The 21890-nt window shown below is 40.3% G+C and overlaps 1 protein-coding gene across 2 annotated transcripts in view; it reads right to left on the bottom strand.

Annotated features, from left to right (window-relative positions):
- TMEM33 (transmembrane protein 33) overlaps positions 1-21890 on the bottom strand; it is a 37956-nt gene that overhangs the window by 5667 nt on the left and 10399 nt on the right. Inside the window, exons 7-8 of one of the 2 annotated variants that reach the window (XM_038555952.1) lie at positions 17277-17360; positions 6844-12634 (exon numbers count right to left, since the gene is read on the bottom strand). In XM_038555952.1, coding sequence (XP_038411880.1) covers positions 12505-12634; positions 17277-17360 — 214 coding nt within the window. In that variant the 3' untranslated portion in view covers positions 6844-12504. Of the gene's footprint in view, positions 1-6843; positions 12635-17276; positions 17361-21890 lie in introns of those variants that run through there. The other variant, XM_038555953.1, reaches the window with a different exon arrangement.

Here is a 21890-nt window from a genome sequence, read left to right as displayed (position 1 = left end):
ATCGATCCCAGGATTCCAGGATCATGCCCTGGGATGAAGGCAGGCGCTTAAACCACTGAGCCACCTGGGCTGCCCAACAATTCAGACTTTTACAGAACCTGGGTAAGGGAGATGACGAGAGGCGGTCATGGATGCAAACATCCATGATTACTAAACACTACCTGGAAAATAATGACAGTTATTTTCTGTTTGGGATACACATAAATGGGAAATTCTGTCACCTACGCAAGTTATTTGATCAAGCAGCCCGCACAGTTGTTCTCAACCACATGGGATGACGAGGACACACAGAATGTCGTCAGCCCTTCTGGGCAAAGCACCGTGCTAGACACCCTGTGCCTGGGCTCGTTTTCCCACCTGACAGCGTGCGGGTCTGGTAACCCCATCTTACAGGCGAGGGGTCACAGGGCTAAGCACTGACCCCAGGCCCGTCAGACTTCAGGGCCTCAGAGCTTGGCCATGCCCCGCTGGCTCCCGTGTAACAGTCTCATCAACCCTACTTCTAGGTGTCTCCCTTGGGGTTTAAAAGAACTAAGTCACTCTGAATTTCTGGCAAATTCCCTAAAGAAGAAAGAATTGTAATTCTGGGCCTCATTTCTCTGCATATTATAGATAAATTTAGTTCTGAGCATTTCTTAAGACTATTTTTGCATCCTTCTTATGCATTCATTTGGGATAGTTTAGAAAGAGCCTGTTTTTGAGAGGACTTTTAATCATTTACTGATTTTGAAGATGTGCTTCTGGAGAGAGCTCTCACAATTCCAGAAGCTGATCTGATGGTTTTTTTGCCAAGTAATTGCATTTTTGCTTTCTGTCCCTTGCATGAGCCTTTATATCCCTGGAATTGTGAATTGAAAAAAAAAAAAAAATCCAGCTGTCAACCTAAGGCTTTGTATTTTACGAAGGGGGAAGGGAATCTCTTAACAGGTCCAGTTTCTTTTTTGCCCAGAAAGGCGTTGACTTAAAACATGATAATGCAAGTTTTAACCGAACACTGACTCCTCAAGTAGGATCTTGAGAGAAGTTCTTTAAATCCCGAGTCCCAGGATCTCCTAAGGTAAAATGAGAAACCTAAAATGTAGCTATTTGTTTGTACAAACCATCACAGTGTACAAATATGTTCACACCCGACAATCCGCAGAACCATTGTCTCTTGGCCACATTCCACAAGTGAAGAGGCCTGGGAAGCCATGAGGCCGTCGGAAGGCGGGAAGCAGCACTCGCGGGCTCTGTGACACGACACCCGATCGACGTCACGCGTACCTGCAAGTCCTTGACGGGACCTCGACATGCAGCTGGCGGGTCGCTTTGAATCCACAGCCAGGAAGAAAACTAGAGAGGTCGGGCACAAGGAGCGCTCGGGAAATATGGCAAAACGTGCATTTACTGTTCCCGTGGCGTCTCCTACCAGGTGGCATCACGGTCCACCTCAGACTGACGGTGGTCCCCTCCCTCCCTAAGGCTCTGGCCTCTGCACCGTCACCTGCCCCCTCCCCCGCCTTCTCCTGCCCCTCATCTTGGTAGGTTCCCTTCTCTATCTTGGTGCAGCCATAGAGCATCACTGGAGTTCCAGCTGTGTTGTCGGTTGGGGGGGGGGGGCTCTGGATCCCGCAGATCCTTCAGAGTGAACCCCGCCCAAAAAAAGACCTTTCTATGGTGAGTGCCAACCAGCTCTCCAATCTCGAAGCCTAACTTTGGACTCCTTAATTCGTAGTAGTATGGACCACAGCCCAGATAATGTTTCTACTAAAGTCAACCTAAAAACATCTGGTCAAATGGGAAAATAAATACACCCCCCCAACACACACGCACTAAAAGCAACCCCAAGATAACAGAAGGCAAAGAATGTTCAGAAGGCAAAGAATTCAATGTTAAGTGAATACACGCAGGTGGTGATTTAGCACCTCTGAAACGGGGGCGCACAGGTGGGGAGCCAGGCCCAGACTGGAGGAAGGGTCAGGGAGGCCGCCCAGGGAGGAGACTCCAGCCAGAGACGGTTGCATAACAAACAACTGCAGCTGACGTTTGGAGAGGCAGCCCAGGCGAGATGTGCCTTTTTCTACCCTTGGTGACAGGTAGAGGGAAGAAAAGTCTGCATAACCACGGGCCAATGTCCATAACATTTGTGTCCCCAATTTATGTTTTCTATATGGGAAAACAAAAACCTAGAGCTAAGAATTTTTTTTTTTTTTTAGAGCTAAGAATTTAAAGTGGTCCCAGCAGAAGCAAATTAGAAATTTTAATGCAAAAAAAAAAAAAAAAAGAAAGAAAGAAAAAAAAAGAAATTTTAATGCAAAACTTTAGGTATGAAGGTTCAAATTTCTGAAGTTTAATGGAAAAAAAAAGAAATAGTAAATGGATATAAATTCCAAAATGGTAGAGGGGGAAAAATCCAATTAAAAAAAAATTAAGAATGGAGGAAAAAGAAACATAGAAGGCAGGACGAAAAGCACAAGATAACCGAAAATCAGGCCAAACCTATCAGTGGACTAGACTGTCCAGTGAAAAAATAAAGTTATCAAATTATTGATTAAAAATATCGAGCTCCGGGTTACCGTGGAGTTCGGGGGCAGCAGTGCACCGAGTCACAGCACTGGGGACTCAGCACTGGACCTCGGGCCGCGGGGCAGAGACTGCCTGGGACCGGGACAGACGGACGGACGGACCTGGGGAAGGCACCGGAGGCTGGACTGCACCTGCCATGGGGCCGGGGGGGGGGGGGGGGCGGGGGGGGCACCTGCCGAGGGGGTGGGGGTGGGGGCACCTGCCGTGGGGGTGCACCTGCTGTGGGGCCAGGGGGGTGCACCTGCCGTGGGGCCGGGGGGTTGCACCTGCCGTGGGGCCGGGGGGGGGGCACCTGCCCCAGCGTGGCCAGCTGGTGCGTGCGGGGCGGGGGCCCTGCTCCCGGCCGCCCCCAGCTCCCCCGAGTGTGCCCGTGCAAGGCTGCAGCCCCCGGCCCCACAGCAGGTGCCCCCTGGGACAGCAGGCACCTGGAGCGCAGACAGCAGGAAGGCACCAGGCCCAACCTACGCCAAGAACGTGTTTGCGGCCGTGGGACAGGCCGCGACCTACACCAGGTCCCGCGACGTCGGGGCGGTGGCCGCCTCAGGAGCCAGGGCCCAGCACCAGGCATCCGGCCAACACCCCTGCTCCTGCCATCGCACCCCTCGTGCCACAGCCCCAGGAGGATGCGCAGGCGGCAGTGAGGAGACGAGGGTCATCACGGCGATGACCGGGGCACACCTGACACCCCACTAACTGCAGAAGGGACCGCGCGGCTGGGACGGTGACAGGTGCAGCGACAGGTGTGCAGGGAGCACCGCCCGAGGGGCTGCGCAGGCGGGGACACCGCGGGGACACCGGGGAGGGGCACCAGGTATCTGGAGGGACGAGGAGGGACGTGCCAGCATCCGTCGGCGGAGGCGCAAGGTGGCGCAGGGGCAGCTGCGGCAGGAGGCTTGGTCCGCAGGCCTCCCTACCAGCTCAGCATCCCCCAGCCCAGCCCCCCCAGCTCGCCCCCTCCAGCCCAGCGCGGGGCCTCGGGGAAACTGCCTCCTGGGCCGGGTCTCTGTGCTGGAGACGCAGCACCAGGCCGGGCCCAGAGGCTGTCCCCGATGGACAGGGGACTGGAGGGGTGCCCGTTCTCCTCTCCCCTCGCTCCCTGCTCTGCTCCAACACGAAGGTCCTGGGCAGGGGAGCAGCAGCAAGAGGGGAGCCCGCAGGACTCGAGCTCCGGGTCTCCTCTACCCAAAGGGACGCGGGGCAGGGACAGGGAAGCATCTGGGCAAGAAGAGTGGGCCCTGGAGGTGAATGTGACGCAGCCCCTCGGCCCCCAGGAAGCCGGAAAAGGCCTGGGACGGAGCCCTTCCCTACCGGGGTACACTGGCCGGGACCACCACACGCTGGCCTGGTGCTGCACCGGGTCCAAGTGACAGTGCGAGCGTCGTTTCTTTTAAAGATTTTACTCGACAGAGAGAGTGCGAGCGGGGCAGCAGCCGTGGGTCGGAGGGAGGGAGAGGCAGCTCCCCGCTGGGCAGGGGACCCTGGGATGGTGACCTGAGCCGAGGGCAGGTGCGCAACTGAGCCACCCCGGCGCCGGTGTCCAGATGCTCCAGCTGGAACCACGCACCCTCCCCTCGGCGTAGTCCTCCACTGGGGACTTCCGTTCCTGTTGGAACTGCTGGCACGTGCGCCATCATCCTTTCAGTTAATTTTCTTTGGATAATAGTAAATAGTTGAAAACGTGGGATCCTGGATAGGTTGTTTTTTAACAGTCTGGGATCAACATTCAGGGAAAAAAAAATCCTTGAAAGACTCTACGTGGCTGAGCACCACAACTTACAACCAGATTACTAGTGGCTAATCACAACCCAAACTTGCTTCGGGTTTTTAAAGGGCGTCTTGTATACCCACCTAATGGTGAAAACAAAATGTGAAAGTGTATGGGATGGGCTAAATATAGACAAAAATGGCACCAAAATACTTAACCACTGATGTCTGAGACTGCTAACATATTATTTCAAGGAAAAAAACCTGAATATCTGGTATAAACAGTTCTGTAATGCTTTTTCTGTCCTTGGCATGGTCATCAGGAAACCCATATATGAGACCCATTATTGACAACCAAAAAAAAAAGTTCATGTACTAGAGAAGTGTATCTCCTCTCATCCTTGCTCAACAGCTTGAAGGCATGTGAAGGGTGCCTACGATGGCCTCCTGAGGTGGGGCAAGCCGCAAATGCACGGAAGGAACTCAAGGACTGAAGGATGCATTCTACAAATTTTGGAAAAAGAAAGACTTGTATGAATACTCAAATTGTGATGGTCTCACAAAGAACAGCCAAGGGCTGCTGTTTCCTAAGACTGTCACTTACACTTTAAAAATGTGCCTCCAGCGAGCACGGTCTGAATGAGGGTTGTACTCTGGTTTCCTCCACAAATGATCACTTAGGAACTCCCATGGGCTTGTCTGGAATTCTGGTTTCTCAGTCTTAAAACGGAGACAAAAAGTCTACTTGTCTTGTAAATATAATGAAAAACTTCATTAGCTCACTGAGGCATCTTGAAATAGTGATTAAGCCTAAAAACTCTTTATGACATTAAAAGGTTGAAATCATGAGTAAGAAGCCCTTCATAGCCTTTATTAGTATTTAATGTAAAAGCCAACTAGTAATAAAAATCAAGAGTCAAGCTATGTTTCCCCCATCGTGATTGTTTTTTTACATGCAAACTGAACCATTAGACTTTTTCAGAAAATTTGCCAGCAGGGGGCAGGGTGCTCATAATTAAAATAAGATTCTATGTTTTAAAAATTTGAGAATCTAAAAAATAAATAAATAAATAAATAAATAAATAAATAAATAAATAAATAAATAAAAATTTGAGAATCTGATCAACTCCTAGTAGATAGAAAATAGACTAAGAATGATTTTATAAACCTGCTTCAAAGTCACTTGGGCATTTTAGTGTCAAAGGATGTTACTGGAAGCTATCCCTGCTATAGAAGTATCTGTAGTTGTGGCAAAACCACTTTAGAGCAACTGCAATGAACATAAGAACTCAAATAATAATAAGCCTTATGGATCCTTTGACTTTTTTTTAAAGATTTATCTATTTATTTGTTCATGATAGACATGAAGAGAGAAAGAGAGAGAGAGAGAGAGAGAGAGGCAGAGACACAGGAGGAGGGAGAAGTAGGCTCCATGTCGGGAGCCCGACGCGGAACTCGATCCCGGGACTCCAGGATTGTGCCCTGGGCCAGAGGCAGGCGTTAAACCGCCGAGCCACCCAGGGATCCCGACTTTATTTTTTAAAGCCTTTTTTTCTTTCAAGATTTTATTTATTTATCCATAATAGACACACAGAAAGAGGCAGAGACACAGGCAGAGGGAGAAGCAAGCTCCGTGCAGGAAGCCCGATGCGGGACTTGATCTCAGGACCCCAGGGTCACAGCCTGAGCCAAAGGCTCAACTGCTGAGCCACCCAGGCGTCCCCGAGCCTTTAACTTTATAATACTAAAAGGCAAACTCTCTGGTTTAAGCGTTTAATCACTCACTTCAAAAAATATTTTATCAGGCAGCCCAGGTGGCTCAGCGGTTTAGCGCCACCTTCAGCCCGGGGTCCTGGGATCGAGTCCCACATCGGGCTCCCCGCAGGGAACCTGCTTCTCCCTCTGCCTGGGTCTCTGTGTCTCTCATGAATAAATAAATAAAAATCTTAAATAAATATTAATTCAAAATAAGCCCGATAATACTATAAGCCCCAAAAGGAAATTTAGCTTTTTAGATAAAGGAGTAAAAAGTAATTTCTAAACACTATAGAAGATGAAGTATATGCTTCGGATATTACTAAGCTCAACTGTACAACATAAACCTGATAGTTCACTGAAACAAGGACCAGTACTTCAGATCACAGACACCTGCATATACAATTGTATCTTTTATGAGTTAATGACAAAAAAAATACATTTTATTCTGGATCACTGCAAGTTTCAAGTCTTTGTCTTGAAGTTTTTGGTTTGTTATTTAAATGAAAATGGTCTGTTACTCTTGGAACTCTTGATCTTAACAGTTGCAGAGGTCCAAATCTGAAGAATTTAACAAAAAAAGCACTATAAATTACTTACTTGTACAGCATTTTCCTTAGTACAAGTTGTTAAAATTGCCACAGAAAATATCTGCCAATTCTAAACACCTAGATGGGAAATACATCCTTCTATGTTACCCTGTGTTGATTTAATACTTTGGCTATACTGTGTATTGTAAAAAAAATTATAGGGTTATAAATAACTTATCCGCTAGGCTATAAATCTCACTAAACAAAAAATACAGAAGCAAGCACACAGTTGAGAGATACACTGTAATTTTTCTTTTTTTCCAGTTTCACCTTAAGATCACAAAATTACACCATTTTTATTAGATGTGATGGGCTGAGGACAACAGAAGTGCTCAAATTCACCTTATTCTAACAATAGGGCAATGAAGCACAATGAAAAGCTGAATTCTAACTGTAAATGTTTTTTTTTTGAAACATAACATTTTCAAATCTGCTTAAATCCAGAGAGATTTTTATTACACAATTTGATTTTTACATCAATAAAATCTTAGATATATAACAATACAGATGAAGGAACAAGAATTTAATTTGTATTGAAATAAATATTAGATATACAAAGCACATAGAGTGAAAAAGGGTCACAATAAATTAAAGTGGAGACATCATTTTGTTCAATCACCAAAGAAAGCCCTTGACACTTCCAATTTCATACCATCAAATTTATCATTCTTGCTGATTTAAGCAGAACACAAAACAAATATGGATCCCAGGGCTTACTTTCACAGGTACCAGCATAGATAATTTACTACAGTGATCCAATTTGGAAATCAGTAGGGACCAATAAATCGCTGCATAAAAGAAAGAGCGAATGAGGCCCTTTTTCCTTAGTGTCAGCAGGCTATTATTATTATGTTTATTAGATTTTCTTGAAAGGACTTCACATTTTCTCAAATATTCAGGAGAAATATATTTCCCCTCTGAGCCCTACATTAGCATTTATGTGCGTTGGTCTTGAATATAGGAGAATGATGAATTTTTCAATTTATTTTATAAATTTATACAGTCTGGATAGTATTGGCCTGAAGAGTATAACTCCCCAACCTGTACGGATTAGATATTAAAAATGGATTCAAGAGAGGTTACTAAGAAATGCTGACATACTATCTACACAAATTTTTTAGTTCAATATATCCCATTATATGGAGCACCAGAACTAATGCATTTATAAATCAAACAGTGTTTTATGACTCTTTCTAGACTTTGTGACCCTTTTACATTTGTTCCAATAAAGACACATCACAAATGTTACCTGCCCAAGACTTTGCCCATTTGGTCTCAACTTACAAATATATATGAAGGCAAAAATTCATGTCAAAAGCAATTGTTCTACTCGGAAGGTACAAAAGAAAATCTAGAATTCAACTGTCATGAACCAAGAAAAAAAAAACTAGTTTAAAAGGATTGAGCATATCAAAAAGTTACTTTCAAGAAGGCTATGAAGGAAAATGTGAGATGACTGGAGCCTTTCCTTCTCCTTTAATGTGAGTTAATTTTTAGATTACAGCAAAGGTATCTACCAATTTTTTTCTTACTAATTCTCTACGAAACAGAATCTGCTTTAGATTTTAAAAATACTGTAATTTTTCTCCTGTCGCATCAACTCAAACTGAGTGCAGCTTTCCTATTTGCGCTGCACAAGAGAAGGAGCACTCTAGGGTTCATCCCTCACACAGAAAAAAACAGTTCCTTCTCAGGACCCACCTGTATACCACCTTAGAAGATACACGTGTCCAAAATAATTACTAGCGGGAATCCTTCCAAATTTTCTTATCCTTAATACCAGATCCAGCAACAACTTTCCACTCTGAATATTAGAAGAGGGCTGCTCAATTAAAACAAACCCTGGAAACGACTCCTGGATTTACAGACATACTTTTGCCACACTATCTACTAAACTACATCATTATACACACACACACACACACAACACACACACACACACATACACACATAGCCTCTGCAGAATTCTAATCCTAGAGAAATTCCACTGTGGTGTAAAATAGAAACTAGTTGTCTCTGCAACTCAAACTGAATTTACAAGTCTAAGTATCATTCTTGATATAATAACCAAAATATTTCAATATGCTTTTATATTACCACGAAAAGTCTAAATTTTAAGAGACTGAACTGGCCATACCTTGTATACCTACAAAACGACCATGAAAAAATTCTAAGTACCATATTTCTACACACCTGAAAATTAAGGATAAAGAACACTCTTATAATTGATGTATTTAGGTGATTCAGGCACTATTTATAAAGAAAAAAAACCAAAACAACACAGGGCCCGTGATCTGAATGATGCCATTCCCAAGTGTGACCTATATTCCCATTTAACTAGAAAGTACACATTACCAGGGCACTTCCTCCAGCTTTTCAACATTTCAATTATTTTACTACGATTCCAATATAACCGAATACGTAGTAATGCAGTTTCATTACATTACTATGTACTCACAGTAAATACTTATTAAACATTTGTTGAATTTGAGTAATTACATATTAAAAAGGGCGAAGGGCACCAGGTCCTCAGTCTGGCTGACTCCCGCACCTCTGGTGGCATCTGGACCTTCCCTTCCCGGAGGCTCCCTGAGGAAAGCCTGCCACCTACTGCTCAGGACCGTGACTGTCTGTGGTTACTTCCTCCCTTGAGGCTCTCATTAACAGAGGAAGAATCAAGACTGGTCTAAATTTGGGTGGTAGCTTTGAGGCTAGCAGATCCTAGGGGGATCTGGGCTGGCATGGGCGGGGGCGGGGAGGGAGGGTGTTTTAGAGTAACTATTTTAATCAAAATAAACTCCTCAGGATTAGACAAAAGTCTTTAACCACAAATCCCTCAAAATTAATTCCATTCACTCTGATCTCAAACTTTTAAAAAACTAAGTCTCTCGGTTCCACTTATCTCATTACATATACACTCATTTTCCTTTCCACGTCAAATAATATTCATGTCCTAACCTTATAAACCTAAATCAGAATTTTTGATCTTGATTTTTAGAAAGAGAATTCTGACAGCGTTACAAAATTCAGTTATAAAACAGATCTCCTAAATTTTTCATAACTTCTGGTTTAATACCACAGCATGCTTTGATTTTCCCTGCAAGGGAGGTTCCTAAATATCTAAATTTAATTACTTGCTTACTTCCAGGAGCATCTACCTTGGTAAATTTTATTCCAAGAAAATGTAAATACAAATTATTATTTAAGAAATTTCTCTTTGGACTGACATTAAACAGAATTTACTTCATGAGGAATCAAGTATACAAAAAGAATATAGAATTCTTGTTGTAATAAAAGTAGGTTCTATGTTCAGTTTCCACCTGTCCAAGAGGGTTTAATATCTAAAAGTACTAGAAGAACAATCGCATACTGTATCACTTCTAAAGAATTAGATATTCTGGATGTTAACTTTTTTAAACCCAGACGTAAAAACAGGTTCAGCTAAGCTATAGTTTCTCCTATTTCATTCATTCCACATACTGCTACTGTATTTCTAATTTTAATTTGATAGAGGTACCTATTAAACTATCATTCTAGAGCCAAATCAGCTGGTTGCATGTATACGTATTGCAGGATTCCTAACTACAAGCCATGCAAACTAAGTATCTGGTAATGCTCAAATTGTAAAATTTACTTTTTCATGACTCGAGGAGTATTTTATTTATAAATCAAGCCTTCCATGAAAGAATAGTCCATCAGGAGCGTATCAGAAATATAATCTTGTTATGTGATAAAAAGCCTCAACTTTTAAAGCACAGGGTTTCTGAATTATTAAGTTTTAATATTAAAATTCCTTTTGTTAAAACCAACATGAAATCATTTCCTTTAGGGAAATCTTTCTGACCAAAAGTAATTTCTAAACGAAGGAGGAAAAACTCAGAACAGAGGCATACTCATAGGTCATTAAAAGACAATCATAGAAAAACAACTCACAAGAAAATTAATAAATGGAAAAAATGGCAAAATTTGAGTAAGTTCTATATTTTAACTAATAGTATTGTTCCAGGACTAATTTCTTAGTTTTGATAACTGTATAGTTACATAAGATGTTAATATAAGGGGAAGCTTGTAAAAGGTTATACAAGAACTCTTGGTGCTATTTTTGCAAGTTTTCTATAAATTTAAAAGTATCTCATGATTAAAAAAAATTGTAGAAAACAAACTAGTAACTTAAAAATAAATCACTTCAGCTGCCATATTTCTTGATATAATTCAAGACTTAAGTTTTAAAGACATCATTAGAAATCAATATGTTTACTTAACATTATAATCACTTTATTGCTCTAGAAAATTAGTTCTTAAAACCATCAAATTACATATATAGTGATGAGGCGAGCTACACACCCATCCACCCACCCAATCAACTGTATTGCATGAGGCTGCTTTTCTAACTTAGTAGATAAATATTATACAAAAATACAAAAAACAGTTGGTTACAGTTGAGCTATCAAGTAGATGTCACATTTCCAGAGATGGGAAAGTTGAACAAAAAGGAAACTGAGGTTACTGACAAGTATGAATGTATCTGAGAAATCCATTTACATGCAGACAGAAGAAAACTGGTTACAAAAACGATGACTAAAAACTTTGCAGTGTTTTAAACATTCCTAATCATGCAACAGTAATAAAGATCAGAATCAATTTTATAAAGAAGTTGACGGCAGCTCAACAAACAGGATTTAACATATTATACAACTCCAATCACGGCTGCATAATACACCCAATACTCCCAAATTTACCTGTGCATTACAAAATTAAAATGCACACTGTTCCCCCACAATTCCTCCTCCAGCCCCATTCCCAATCAATTATCTTACCTATAAACCTTTCCATTTAACCTTTTAAAAATCAGATTGGATAGGTCACAGTATGTAATCTACAGGATAATCTTCATTATTATTTCAGAACAGACACCAAGCACAGGCATATGCTCAATCTTCAGTCACATTCCTTTCAAAAGATATCTGAACTGCTGCAACTGTCTATGAAAATTCAACCCTAAGAAACCGAGAAAATTGGCAGTCAAGAATCTGATCTAATTCTACGAACTATAGTAATACTAATAATCTATGTGTCCACATTTGTAGAAGGGTTTCCTATTTGAGAAAGGTTACTGAATGGCTCTCTGAAAGGAGAAAGGTTACTGAATGGCTCTCTGAAAGGAAAGCTGTAGAACTACCACGGCTTTCTGATGTAAAACAGTTGTGACCCCAGATATTTACCCATTTGGCTAACAAGCTTATAGCTCAGCCTTCTAAAAAATATTCAAAGCCACATTAAGTAGTTATGGAAATAAAATTTTGGAAGGTCATAGTGTAAGATGCATGCAGAATTCCTCTTATAATGGTATATCCAAAATAAATCCTAACAAAGCAGCACAAAATCAATTTAAGAACAATTTGAAATTAAATACAGTGGTAAAGGTTTCTTTTAAAATCATCAACCAAAATAACTAAATGGCAAAAGAATACTGTCTCAAAATATAATGCATTCATGTATGTTAATATTACCATAATGAAATCATGCCAGATGTAAATTTAGAGTACCAATTAGGTTCAAAGAAATTTAAGAGCTACTTTTACAATAAGAGAAATAAATGTATTTCATGATAAAGGCACAGCAGCATTTAAAAAAATTTTGATACATTTATCACAAGATAGAAACTTCCTTAACCATGAACAACACAGCACAGTAAAATTTTCTTGGGAATTTTTAAAAGGCTTGGTTTAACATGCCAGGAAAATAATCATGTTTCCACTGAGATGCATTTATGTAAATTATGTAAATTGGATTGAGGTCAGTTTTACACCTGGAATTAACAACCCCGAGCAGAAGTACCAACTCCTAAAAATGCTTATTTATACTATATATAACTTAGGTGGATGTTACACTATGCAACTGTTGGTGCCAGTCTGCTTATAAAAGCAATACTCTGGAGACAAAGTCTTCTCACAAACAGTGGGCAAGCCGGTTTCATTATTACATGTTCAACAACAATCCTCAGTTCATTAAACAAGGTCCTGCAAAATAAAATAGTTTTCTTTCAGACACAAAAGGAAAAAGAATACAAAGCAAATGCTGATAAAGGAATTCCTCATAGCCACTAAAGAATCTGAAGTAAAAGAAATAACTAGAATGCACCGTAGGAAACACACAAAATAAAATTCTCAAAATCCGTATTTGTGTCTTTTGGAGGGTGAGGGAACAGCATCTGATCAACGGTTATCTCCAAGGGCTGAGATAAGGGGTGATTTATACCTTCTTTACAGGAGAGTCACATCATTTTCACATTTAATTTTGGTAAATTCACTAGTTTTAAAAAAGAGCAAGAAAGTGAAATTCCATCTATTTTCCTTAAACTATCACCTTAAACATACATAATGCCTCTCAGAGCTCTCGTCATCTATAAAACAGGAAGATGGACTTCATGGAGTCACCCAGTAAGTTAAGTGAGACAGCAGAGAAGATACTCCGTAAGTGCTATTTCCCAATCAAGCCAGTTCCTGTTTATCTTCAGACTCAAGCCCGACTCCTACCATCTATGCCTTCTCTATGCCTTCTCTGGTCATAATGGAACCTGCGGCTTCATCTCCTCCCCCACTCTCTGCCAGGACTCCCGAATCCCCAGTCATGCCGCACTTCTGTGCCCCAAACAGGCCGCCGACTTTAACCGTGCCTGCTGCCTCCAAAGGACTCCTTAGGACCCTGCATCACACACACAGTACAGGCTGGCAGACATAAAATCATGCATGTTGGCGAACTGTGATTTACAAGAGCTTTTGAAAGGTCACCCAGAGTAATTCTGATTATTCACTTTTGAGTTTTCACTTTATGTGCTGACTCATCCTGTGTAAGACAATTCCTGCTCTACCTTTCTGTATCCTCTGTTATTTTGCTGGTTAGGAAAAAGAAAAGCTACCATTTTAAAAAAGGATGTAATATGCTTTCACACAAAGACAGGAAGGAAATCTGTAAAGATGCAATTTTATCCAACCACCTGCCCTTGTATCTACCTGTGGCAGGCCACAACTCTCCTAGGTCCCAGGCCAGAAAGGGCTTCTTTATCTTGGTCTTCCTCCCCAAGCCCTAAGCTCTTACCTCCTGAATCTTTCAAATTTATCCCTTTTTATTTTACACAGAATTAGTTTAGGCTCTGGACTACTCTCACAGTCTCCAAAGTGGCCCTTCTTTCCTCTTGCTGAGCCGGTGACATGTCTTCTGGGATATTTCTAAATCAGATCTGATCACCTTCTCAACCCCTCCATGTTCTGAGCTTCAAATGCTCCTCCCTCCCATGAAATAAAATCTAAACCCTTTCTTGCTCTCTCCCTGTCTTAACTTCTAGGCACAGAGCTTCATTACTTCCCTCTACACTTCCCTGACTCAAGCACCTTGCACTTTCAGGGGCCCCCGTGCCCGAACTCAGACTTCAGAAGGCCTGGCTTCTGGTACCACTTCCTGGATGAGCTCCCCATCAGCTGCCTCCTTGTTCTCTGTGCTCTCACAGGACAGTCACCAGCACACTGACTTACAGAGGGTCTAATTCACTCAGCTCTAAGGCTCTAGGAAGCAAGTACTTCAAGCCTACATCAACTTACCACCAACACACAATCACTGTCTTCTGAATGACTCTAATGAATAAAACTAGATGACACCTTGAAAATACATTGGTCAAACCCCTCAGGTTACAAATGAGGCCTAAAGTCAACGGCTTGCCTTAAGGTCGTGCCGCTAGTTTTTTGGTTTTTTTTGAGATTTTATTTATTTATTCATGAGACCCACAGAGAGAGGCAGAGACACAGGCAGAGGGAGAAGCAGGCTCCCTGCAGGGAGCCTGATGTGGGACTCGATCCCAGGACCACAGGATCACGCCGTGAGAAGGCAGATGATTGCCCCGGGCATCCCCACGTGGCTAGTTCTTTCATTCCTGGCTCTACCCCTGGCATGATCTAGACCATGTCTCAGAGCTGCTCTGGAGCAGCAGTGACGACAGAACAGTCAGTGACGATGAAAATGTTGGGATCCCTGGGTGGCGCAGCGGTTTGGCGCCTGCCTTTGGCCCAGGGCGCGATCCTGGAGACCCAGGATCAAATCCCACTGTCGGGCTCTCGGTGCATGGGGCCTGCTTCTCTCTGCCTGTGTCTCTGCCTCTCTCTCTCCCTCTGTTACTATCATAAATAAATAAATTTAAAAAAAAAAAAAAAAAAAAAAAGAAAATGTTTCTCTGTGCTTTCCAACAGTGATCACCACAGCCACACATGGCTTCTGAGTGTGTGAAATTGGCTAACATGACTCAGGAATTGAGTTTTAAAGTATATGAATTTTAATTAATTTTTTTATTTAAATGGTCAAATGCGGGGCACCTAGGTGGCTCAGGAGTTAAGCATCTGACTCTTGATCTCATCTGAGGTCTTTGTCTCAGAGTCATGCATTCAAGCCCCAGTTGGGCTCCATGCTGGGCATGGTTAAGCATCTGCCTTCAGCTCAGGTCATGATACCAAGGTCCCGCGATCAAAGTGGAAGCCCCTTGTCCCCGGCTTTGCTCAGCGGGGAGTCTGCTTCTCCTTCTCCCTCTGCTCCTCCCCCCTGCTTATATGTGCTCTCTCTTGCTCTGTCAAATAAACAAAATTAAAAAAAAAAAAAAAAAACCCAAAAAACAAAATGTAGTTTTTATAGGCTGTTTATCAATATTTTTAAGTACACATATTTCCCATTACCTTCCCTCTGTTTTGTTTTGTGTGCTTATGCAAGATCTCTGAAAATGCTTATTGGCACATATTTGTGTTACCTAGATCCACTGCTATCCTTTCCTTTTTTATCCCACTGGACACTTCTAAAATTTCTCTGAATTAAGGGCATGTGGAGAAAATGGGGGTAGAGATTATAAGGGTATAAAGCAGTAGAGGAAAACAAATCTGCTGATGAAAATGTGTATGAGGGCAGGGGCCCCAAAGATACTGTTTTCTGAAATGAATACATGAACCAGAATGAAAAAGGGCAAAAACTCATGGAATCAAGTAAAACTGAAGGTTTATTCCTGACTAGGGACTTATTCAGAACCTATGTCTAATGGGGATCCCTGGGTGCCTTGGCAGTTGAGCATCTGCCTTTAGCCCAGGGCGTGACCCTGGGTCCTGGGATCGAGTCCCACACTGGGCTCCCTGTATGGAGCCTGCTTCTCCCTCTGCCTCTGCTTCTCTCTCTCTGCATCTCTCATGAATAAATAAATAAAATCTTAACAAAAAAAAAAAAGAAAAGAAAAGAAAAGAAAAGAAAAGAAAAGAAAAGAAAAGAAAAGAAAAGAAAAGAAAAGAAAAAGAAAGAAAACCTATGTCTGAACTAAGCTCTGTCTTAGGAAGTACTTTAAGAAAGACATTGTCTAACAGAGCATAAAAACCCCTCAAAAACATGAATCAGAATTATAGAAAGAGGAAAATAAGTTATGTATTAAAAACACAGCCAAATCTAAGTATTTTTCAAACATTACTTCATTTCACCTCCAGGAAGAGGTTTTCTCCTCCACCAGTGAAGAAATTAAAATTTAATTAACTTGCCTAAAGTTACACACCTGGCAAATGATGGACCAGCATTCAACTTCAGTTCTTTTACTTTTCTCATGAAAATAAGGATCACGCTAAAACACTCAATTTCTGACTGAGCTCTACTATACAATGAATTTTAAATTTGTAAACAAAAGCTACTTTAACATTAGCATCCCAGTAACATATCCCAGAAGCTGTTAAAAACTACTATTCGTTTCAGTTTCACTCTAACCTGTGAGATCAGCACGCAGAACTTAACTGTCTCATGTAAGCCTCCATTCCTGAACATTACGGTAACGCATTCAAATATTTCTGCTTCCTCCAAACTACTCTGCACAAGTCTATTAGAAGAGTAAGATCATGTCCAAGCCATGATTCCTATACATCTAAAAGATAAATTCCAAACTTCTGATCCAGAAATTCAAGAAGTTTTACAATTTGGCTCTAATACACCTTGTTAATCTCAGCTACACCCACTTAGCACTCAGGATCCCTGGTATCGCCACACAGGTCCATCCAATGCCCTTCAACATGGCTTGTTCCTTCTTGTCTTTGAACTTATGTTCCTACTCTCTTCCTACCTAAAATGCTGTTACCTATCCTGTCTATTCAAAGGCTTTAATTTTCTCGAACAATTAAAATTTCTGCTTTGTGAAACTTTCACGGGCCCTTTTTATATCCTGGCTCAAGGATCTCTCCTCCCTGTGGAGCACAGTATTGATAGGATACAGCAAACACAAGAGTGCATCATATATTGGGTTTGTGAACGCTGTATCCTGAACTACTGTTTCCTTATTATCTGACATATGGTTTTGTTTCTTCAATTAGGAAAGTGCCTTGAGATTGGGACTGATGTCTTAGACATCTTTAAATCTCTTAAACTTGAATACTATTTTATTTGATTACTACTTTGGTGGAGATCAAGGTAGATCCGGTCTCAAGTTCTAAAAAGAAATACAACCACCTTCTCACTAACCCTACTAAGGCCTGGAAGTTAAATTTACAAAAAAAAAATCTCTTGCTTAACTCTAACATAAAAGCTAAATAACTCTTAAACGTTATACTCTATTTTACAATACTCTCAACAAATAAAACAGATTTAAACTAATCACCAGCTTACCGACAATATGGATTTCTTCGAGAGGAATATCGAAGAGTAAGAAATCTGTAGTATATAAAAGGCTGGAGCAAACTTCCTTGACCACTGAAATAAATAAATAAAAGGGTAAGAAATATACATTAACAATTCATATGTACACTCTCAAAACTGAAAGCAATTTAACTGAAGAATGTGTGTGCTTTCATTCATTACATGGTCATGGCAGGGGTGCCTGGGAGCTCAGTCAGTTAAGCATCAACTCTTGATCTTGGCTCAGGTCATGATCTCAGGATCATGAGACTGAACCCCGTGTCCAGCTCTGTGCTGGGCAAAGAGCCTGCTTAAGACTTTCTCTCTCCCTCTGCCCCTCCCCAGTGGCTTCGTGCACGTGTAAGTGCTCTCTCTCTAAAAATAAACAAAATAAATGGTCATGGTAGTATCTATCATGTCTAAATCAAAGTTTATTTACTTAGAGCAGAGGTGCAAGAGCACAAATGGGGGGGAGGGGGGCAGATTCCCCATTGAGTGTGGACCCTGAGATCATGACCTGAGCCAAAATCAAGAGTTGGATATGTATCCAATTGAGCCACCCAGGCACCCCTAAATCAGTTATTCTTTATTTTTTTTTAATTTTTATTTATTTATGATAGTCACACAGAAAGAGACAGAGACATAGGCAGAGGGAGAAGCAGGCTCCATGCACCAGGAGCCCGACGTAGGACTCGATCCCGGGTCTCCAGGATCGCGCTCTGGGCCAAAGGCAGGCACTAAACCGCTGCGCCACCCAGGGATCCCCAATCAAAGTATTTCTTAAGAAGAAAGTAAGAGTGGCACCTGGCTGCCTCAGTTGGTAGAGTATGTGACTCTTGATCTTCGGGTTGTAAGTGTAAGCCCAAGTTAAGTATACAGCTTACTTAAAAAGAAATAAAAGAATATACATATGATTGCTAAAGACTAAGATGTTATCGTTTAAATTTTTATAAACATCATATTGATGTATATATTAAGTTTAAAACCTATTAAATAAATACATCAGAAAATGTATACAGATGCCTGAGTTGCTCAGTCAGTTAAGCCTCTGACTTCAGCCCAGGTCATGATCTCAAGGTCCTGAGATCCAGTCCTGCGTCACACTCCCCACTCAGCATGGAGTCTGACTGTCCTTGTCCCTTTCCCTCTCATTCTGCCCCCATCCCCACTCATGCTCTCTCTCGAATAAATAAAACCTTTCAAAAGATATATGATAAAGCAAACATAACAATGCATCATATACTGGTTTGTGAATGCTGGACCCTGAATTATTGTTTCCTTATCATTCGACACTTAGGAAAGTGCCTTGAGATTGGGACTGATGTCCCCAAAAAGAAAATGTATAAATGCTTCTATAATTACTACCAATAAATAATTGTTCATCAAGTTGTGAAACTTTATAACACAGTAAGTGAAAAGTGGTTCGTTTTATATAAACAACAACAAAAAAAAAACTAGTAAAATCACATAGGCTCCTTAGTAAATTTACACAGCTTATTCTACTATTTTGCTTGGTTAAAAAGCACTATTATAATACCCAAGAGCTATATACAAATTTATGAAATTCTAAGTCAAGAATTCTTTTCCTAGGAAAGACTATCTGGATTAAGACATTCACTACCAATAACTATAAAGTAAATGCATCAATATTTGGATAATTAGGTAGCAGGGTTAAGTATATTATCTTTACTTGATGGAGTATGCAACTACCTAAAATCTTGATTATGAAAACTATACAGCAACTTTGAAAAATGCAGAACATAAAACTATACATATTATTATATTTTAAACCTTTTGAGGAAGTAAAGATGCTAATGTGGTTTTTAAAGTTAATTTTTTTTTTTAAAGTTAATTTTCATCTTTTCTTCTAAATTGTGATATTACTTTCATAATAAAAATTTACATAATTATAAACTAATCACTAAACATTACATCCACTTCCCCCAGAAATTCCTGTGACAAATCTTTAATCTTCAAATGGAAAAATATACATACTATAGAAAATATAGAAAATAATATACAATAAAAAACAAAATTTCCATCCTCCAAGTTAGCCCCTTCCTCAGAGTTCCAGCTTAGTCGCTAATATATCCTTCCAGAAATTCACATGCACAAGTGTATATGACTAACCCTAATATGGTGCTCACTTTATGATTTGCTAAATCCACTTAAACAATTCTAAGAGGGAACTGGCATTATCACTCTCATTTCAAAAATGAAGAAACTGAAGCAGAAAAAAAATCCACATGCTCTTAAATACACAAACATACCTCAAGATATAAAAGGGGAATGCTCTACACAGTTCTTAACAAATTTTTAAATGTATTATACCTTAAAGATTATCTCCATCACAACACATAAATTTACCTCATTCTTTTTTACAGCTTCAAGCAGTTCATCTTATGCATTACTATTATGTAACAAGTGCTCTACTAATAAAGCTACAAAGACCTCATCCTTTTATGTTTTTTTACACTCATGTTCATGTATATGTAAGATAATCTCACAGACTTTACCTCATCTTTAAATACAAAGCTTGAAGCATTACTGTGAAAAACATAACTTAATGAAGCCTTCTAATATTAGATTGTTCTTCTATCATGAAGGGAGCAACTAAGGAATAATGATTTTAAATTATTTTAATTTTATAGTTTGTGTTATATGCAAGTGACATCAAAGCATCAATAGCTTTAGGGACTGAATAAGACATTATAATCTTTTTAGAATAACAAAGTGATTTCTCTATTTAAATATTTCTGGTAAATTCTCATCTCTTTTACAATAATCTTGAAAATTAAAATCAAGTTGTTTTAAAGTTTAACTTCTTTAAATGTGGTATCAATGCTCAAGAGTCTAAGTCAATGATTACATCAACTAGAATTCAGGTCCCTAACACCCAACAAGAAGCCTTTTCACTGTGTCATTCTGGAGCACATGTGGTGATCCTGGAGTTTCCAGAGAAAAACATTACTTAAAAGAATGGAACAAGTAACTGTTATTTATGAGGAAATCTGTAAAACTCAGTAACTAGCTTACAGCCTGCTAAAGAAAAAAACGAGAGATGCTAAAATATCACTAATTAAGGCAATGCACATTAAAATGAAATATTTCATAAACAAAAATAAGTTTTTATAAATTAATGAGCTTATGGAAAATAGATAATACAGACGTCTTAGAGGACAATGTGCCATGGTCTATTAAAGATACAGTGCACTTAGCTTAAACTCAGCAAAATCAATTCTGGTTTAAAATAAACAGAGGGGGCAGCCCCGGTGGCGCAGTGGTTTAGTGCTGCCTGCAGCCCGGGGCGTGATCCTGCAGACCTGGGATCGAGTCCCACGTCAGGCTCCCTGCATGGACCCTGCTTCTCCCTCTGCCTGTGTCTCTGCCTCTCTCTTTCTGTGTCTCTATGAATAAATAAAATAAAAAATCTTTAAAAAAAAAATAAAGTAAAAAAAATAATAATAAAGTAAACAGAGGCCCAAAAGTATAGGCAGAAAGGTAAAAAGAGGGGCACGTGGCTGGTTCAGTTGGAGCATGCAACTCTTGATCTCAGGGTCCTGAGTTTGAGCTCCACATTGAGGGTAGAAATTTTTTTTTTAAGATTTTATTTATTTATTCATAGAGCGGCAGACACAGGCAGAGGGAGAAGCAGGCTCTATGCAGAGCCTGATGTGGGACTTGATCCAGGGTCTCCAGGATCACGCTAAACCGCTGCGCCACCAGGGCTGCCCAAGGGTAGAAATTACTTAAAAAAAAAAAGGGTAAAAAGATGTTTACTCCATCAATATTTGGAAAAGCAAAAATCTGGAAACAAATGTTTCCCCATCAACAAGGGAACAGGTAGTGAAATGCAGCCTACTTATATGACTGAACACTACACAATCATTAAATGGAAAACAGAGTTGTTATCTATCAACATTTATAAACAGGACATGAAAACATACTGTATTAACTGAAAAAAAGCAAGATGCAGATAACTGATGCATTATGGCACTTCTGATGCAAAATAAAAAAACGAAAGAAACCAAACCCCACACCATACTAGTATGTATTTTCTACATATCTATATAAGTATTTCTAAAGTACTACATGCATGTACACATAAGGAGGAGGAGAGGACAGAACTGCAACAATGGTTCATGGTAAAATAATATATGGCTTTTATCTATAATGTCCTCTTATTGGAAAATTTAAAAAGCTATAATCCAGGAAGAAATGTACTTTTATTTTTTTTCCTGCTAATTTGATTTTTTTTCCCCAATTGGCTTTTAAGCAGTCATTTTTTTCCCACAACAAAGAAGATAAACACATTAATAGAGACAGAGAAGAACTTCTGAATTGGTAACCAAAGCTTATGCCATTTAAACTGCTCCTCCCCTTTCCTTTTTTTTTTATTTTTTTATTTTTTTTTATTTTTTATTTTTTATTTTTTTTCCCTTTTTTTTTTTAAAGTTTAATTTTAATCCCCGGTACTCATCACAAGTGCACTCCTCAATTCCTATCATCTATTTCACCCACCCATCTCTCTAGAAATGTAGTTTTAAAACTTAAATGCAAGAATTTTGATGGGGAGGGTCAATACTAGCCTGATGTTCTAATTTT

The sequence above is a fragment of the Canis lupus genome, chromosome 13 (genome assembly GCF_011100685.1).
Source record: "Canis lupus familiaris isolate Mischka breed German Shepherd chromosome 13, alternate assembly UU_Cfam_GSD_1.0, whole genome shotgun sequence".
In the NCBI taxonomy this organism is placed as follows: domain Eukaryota; kingdom Metazoa; phylum Chordata; class Mammalia; order Carnivora; family Canidae; genus Canis; species Canis lupus.
This window is presented reverse-complemented; position numbering and strand designations above follow the sequence as displayed.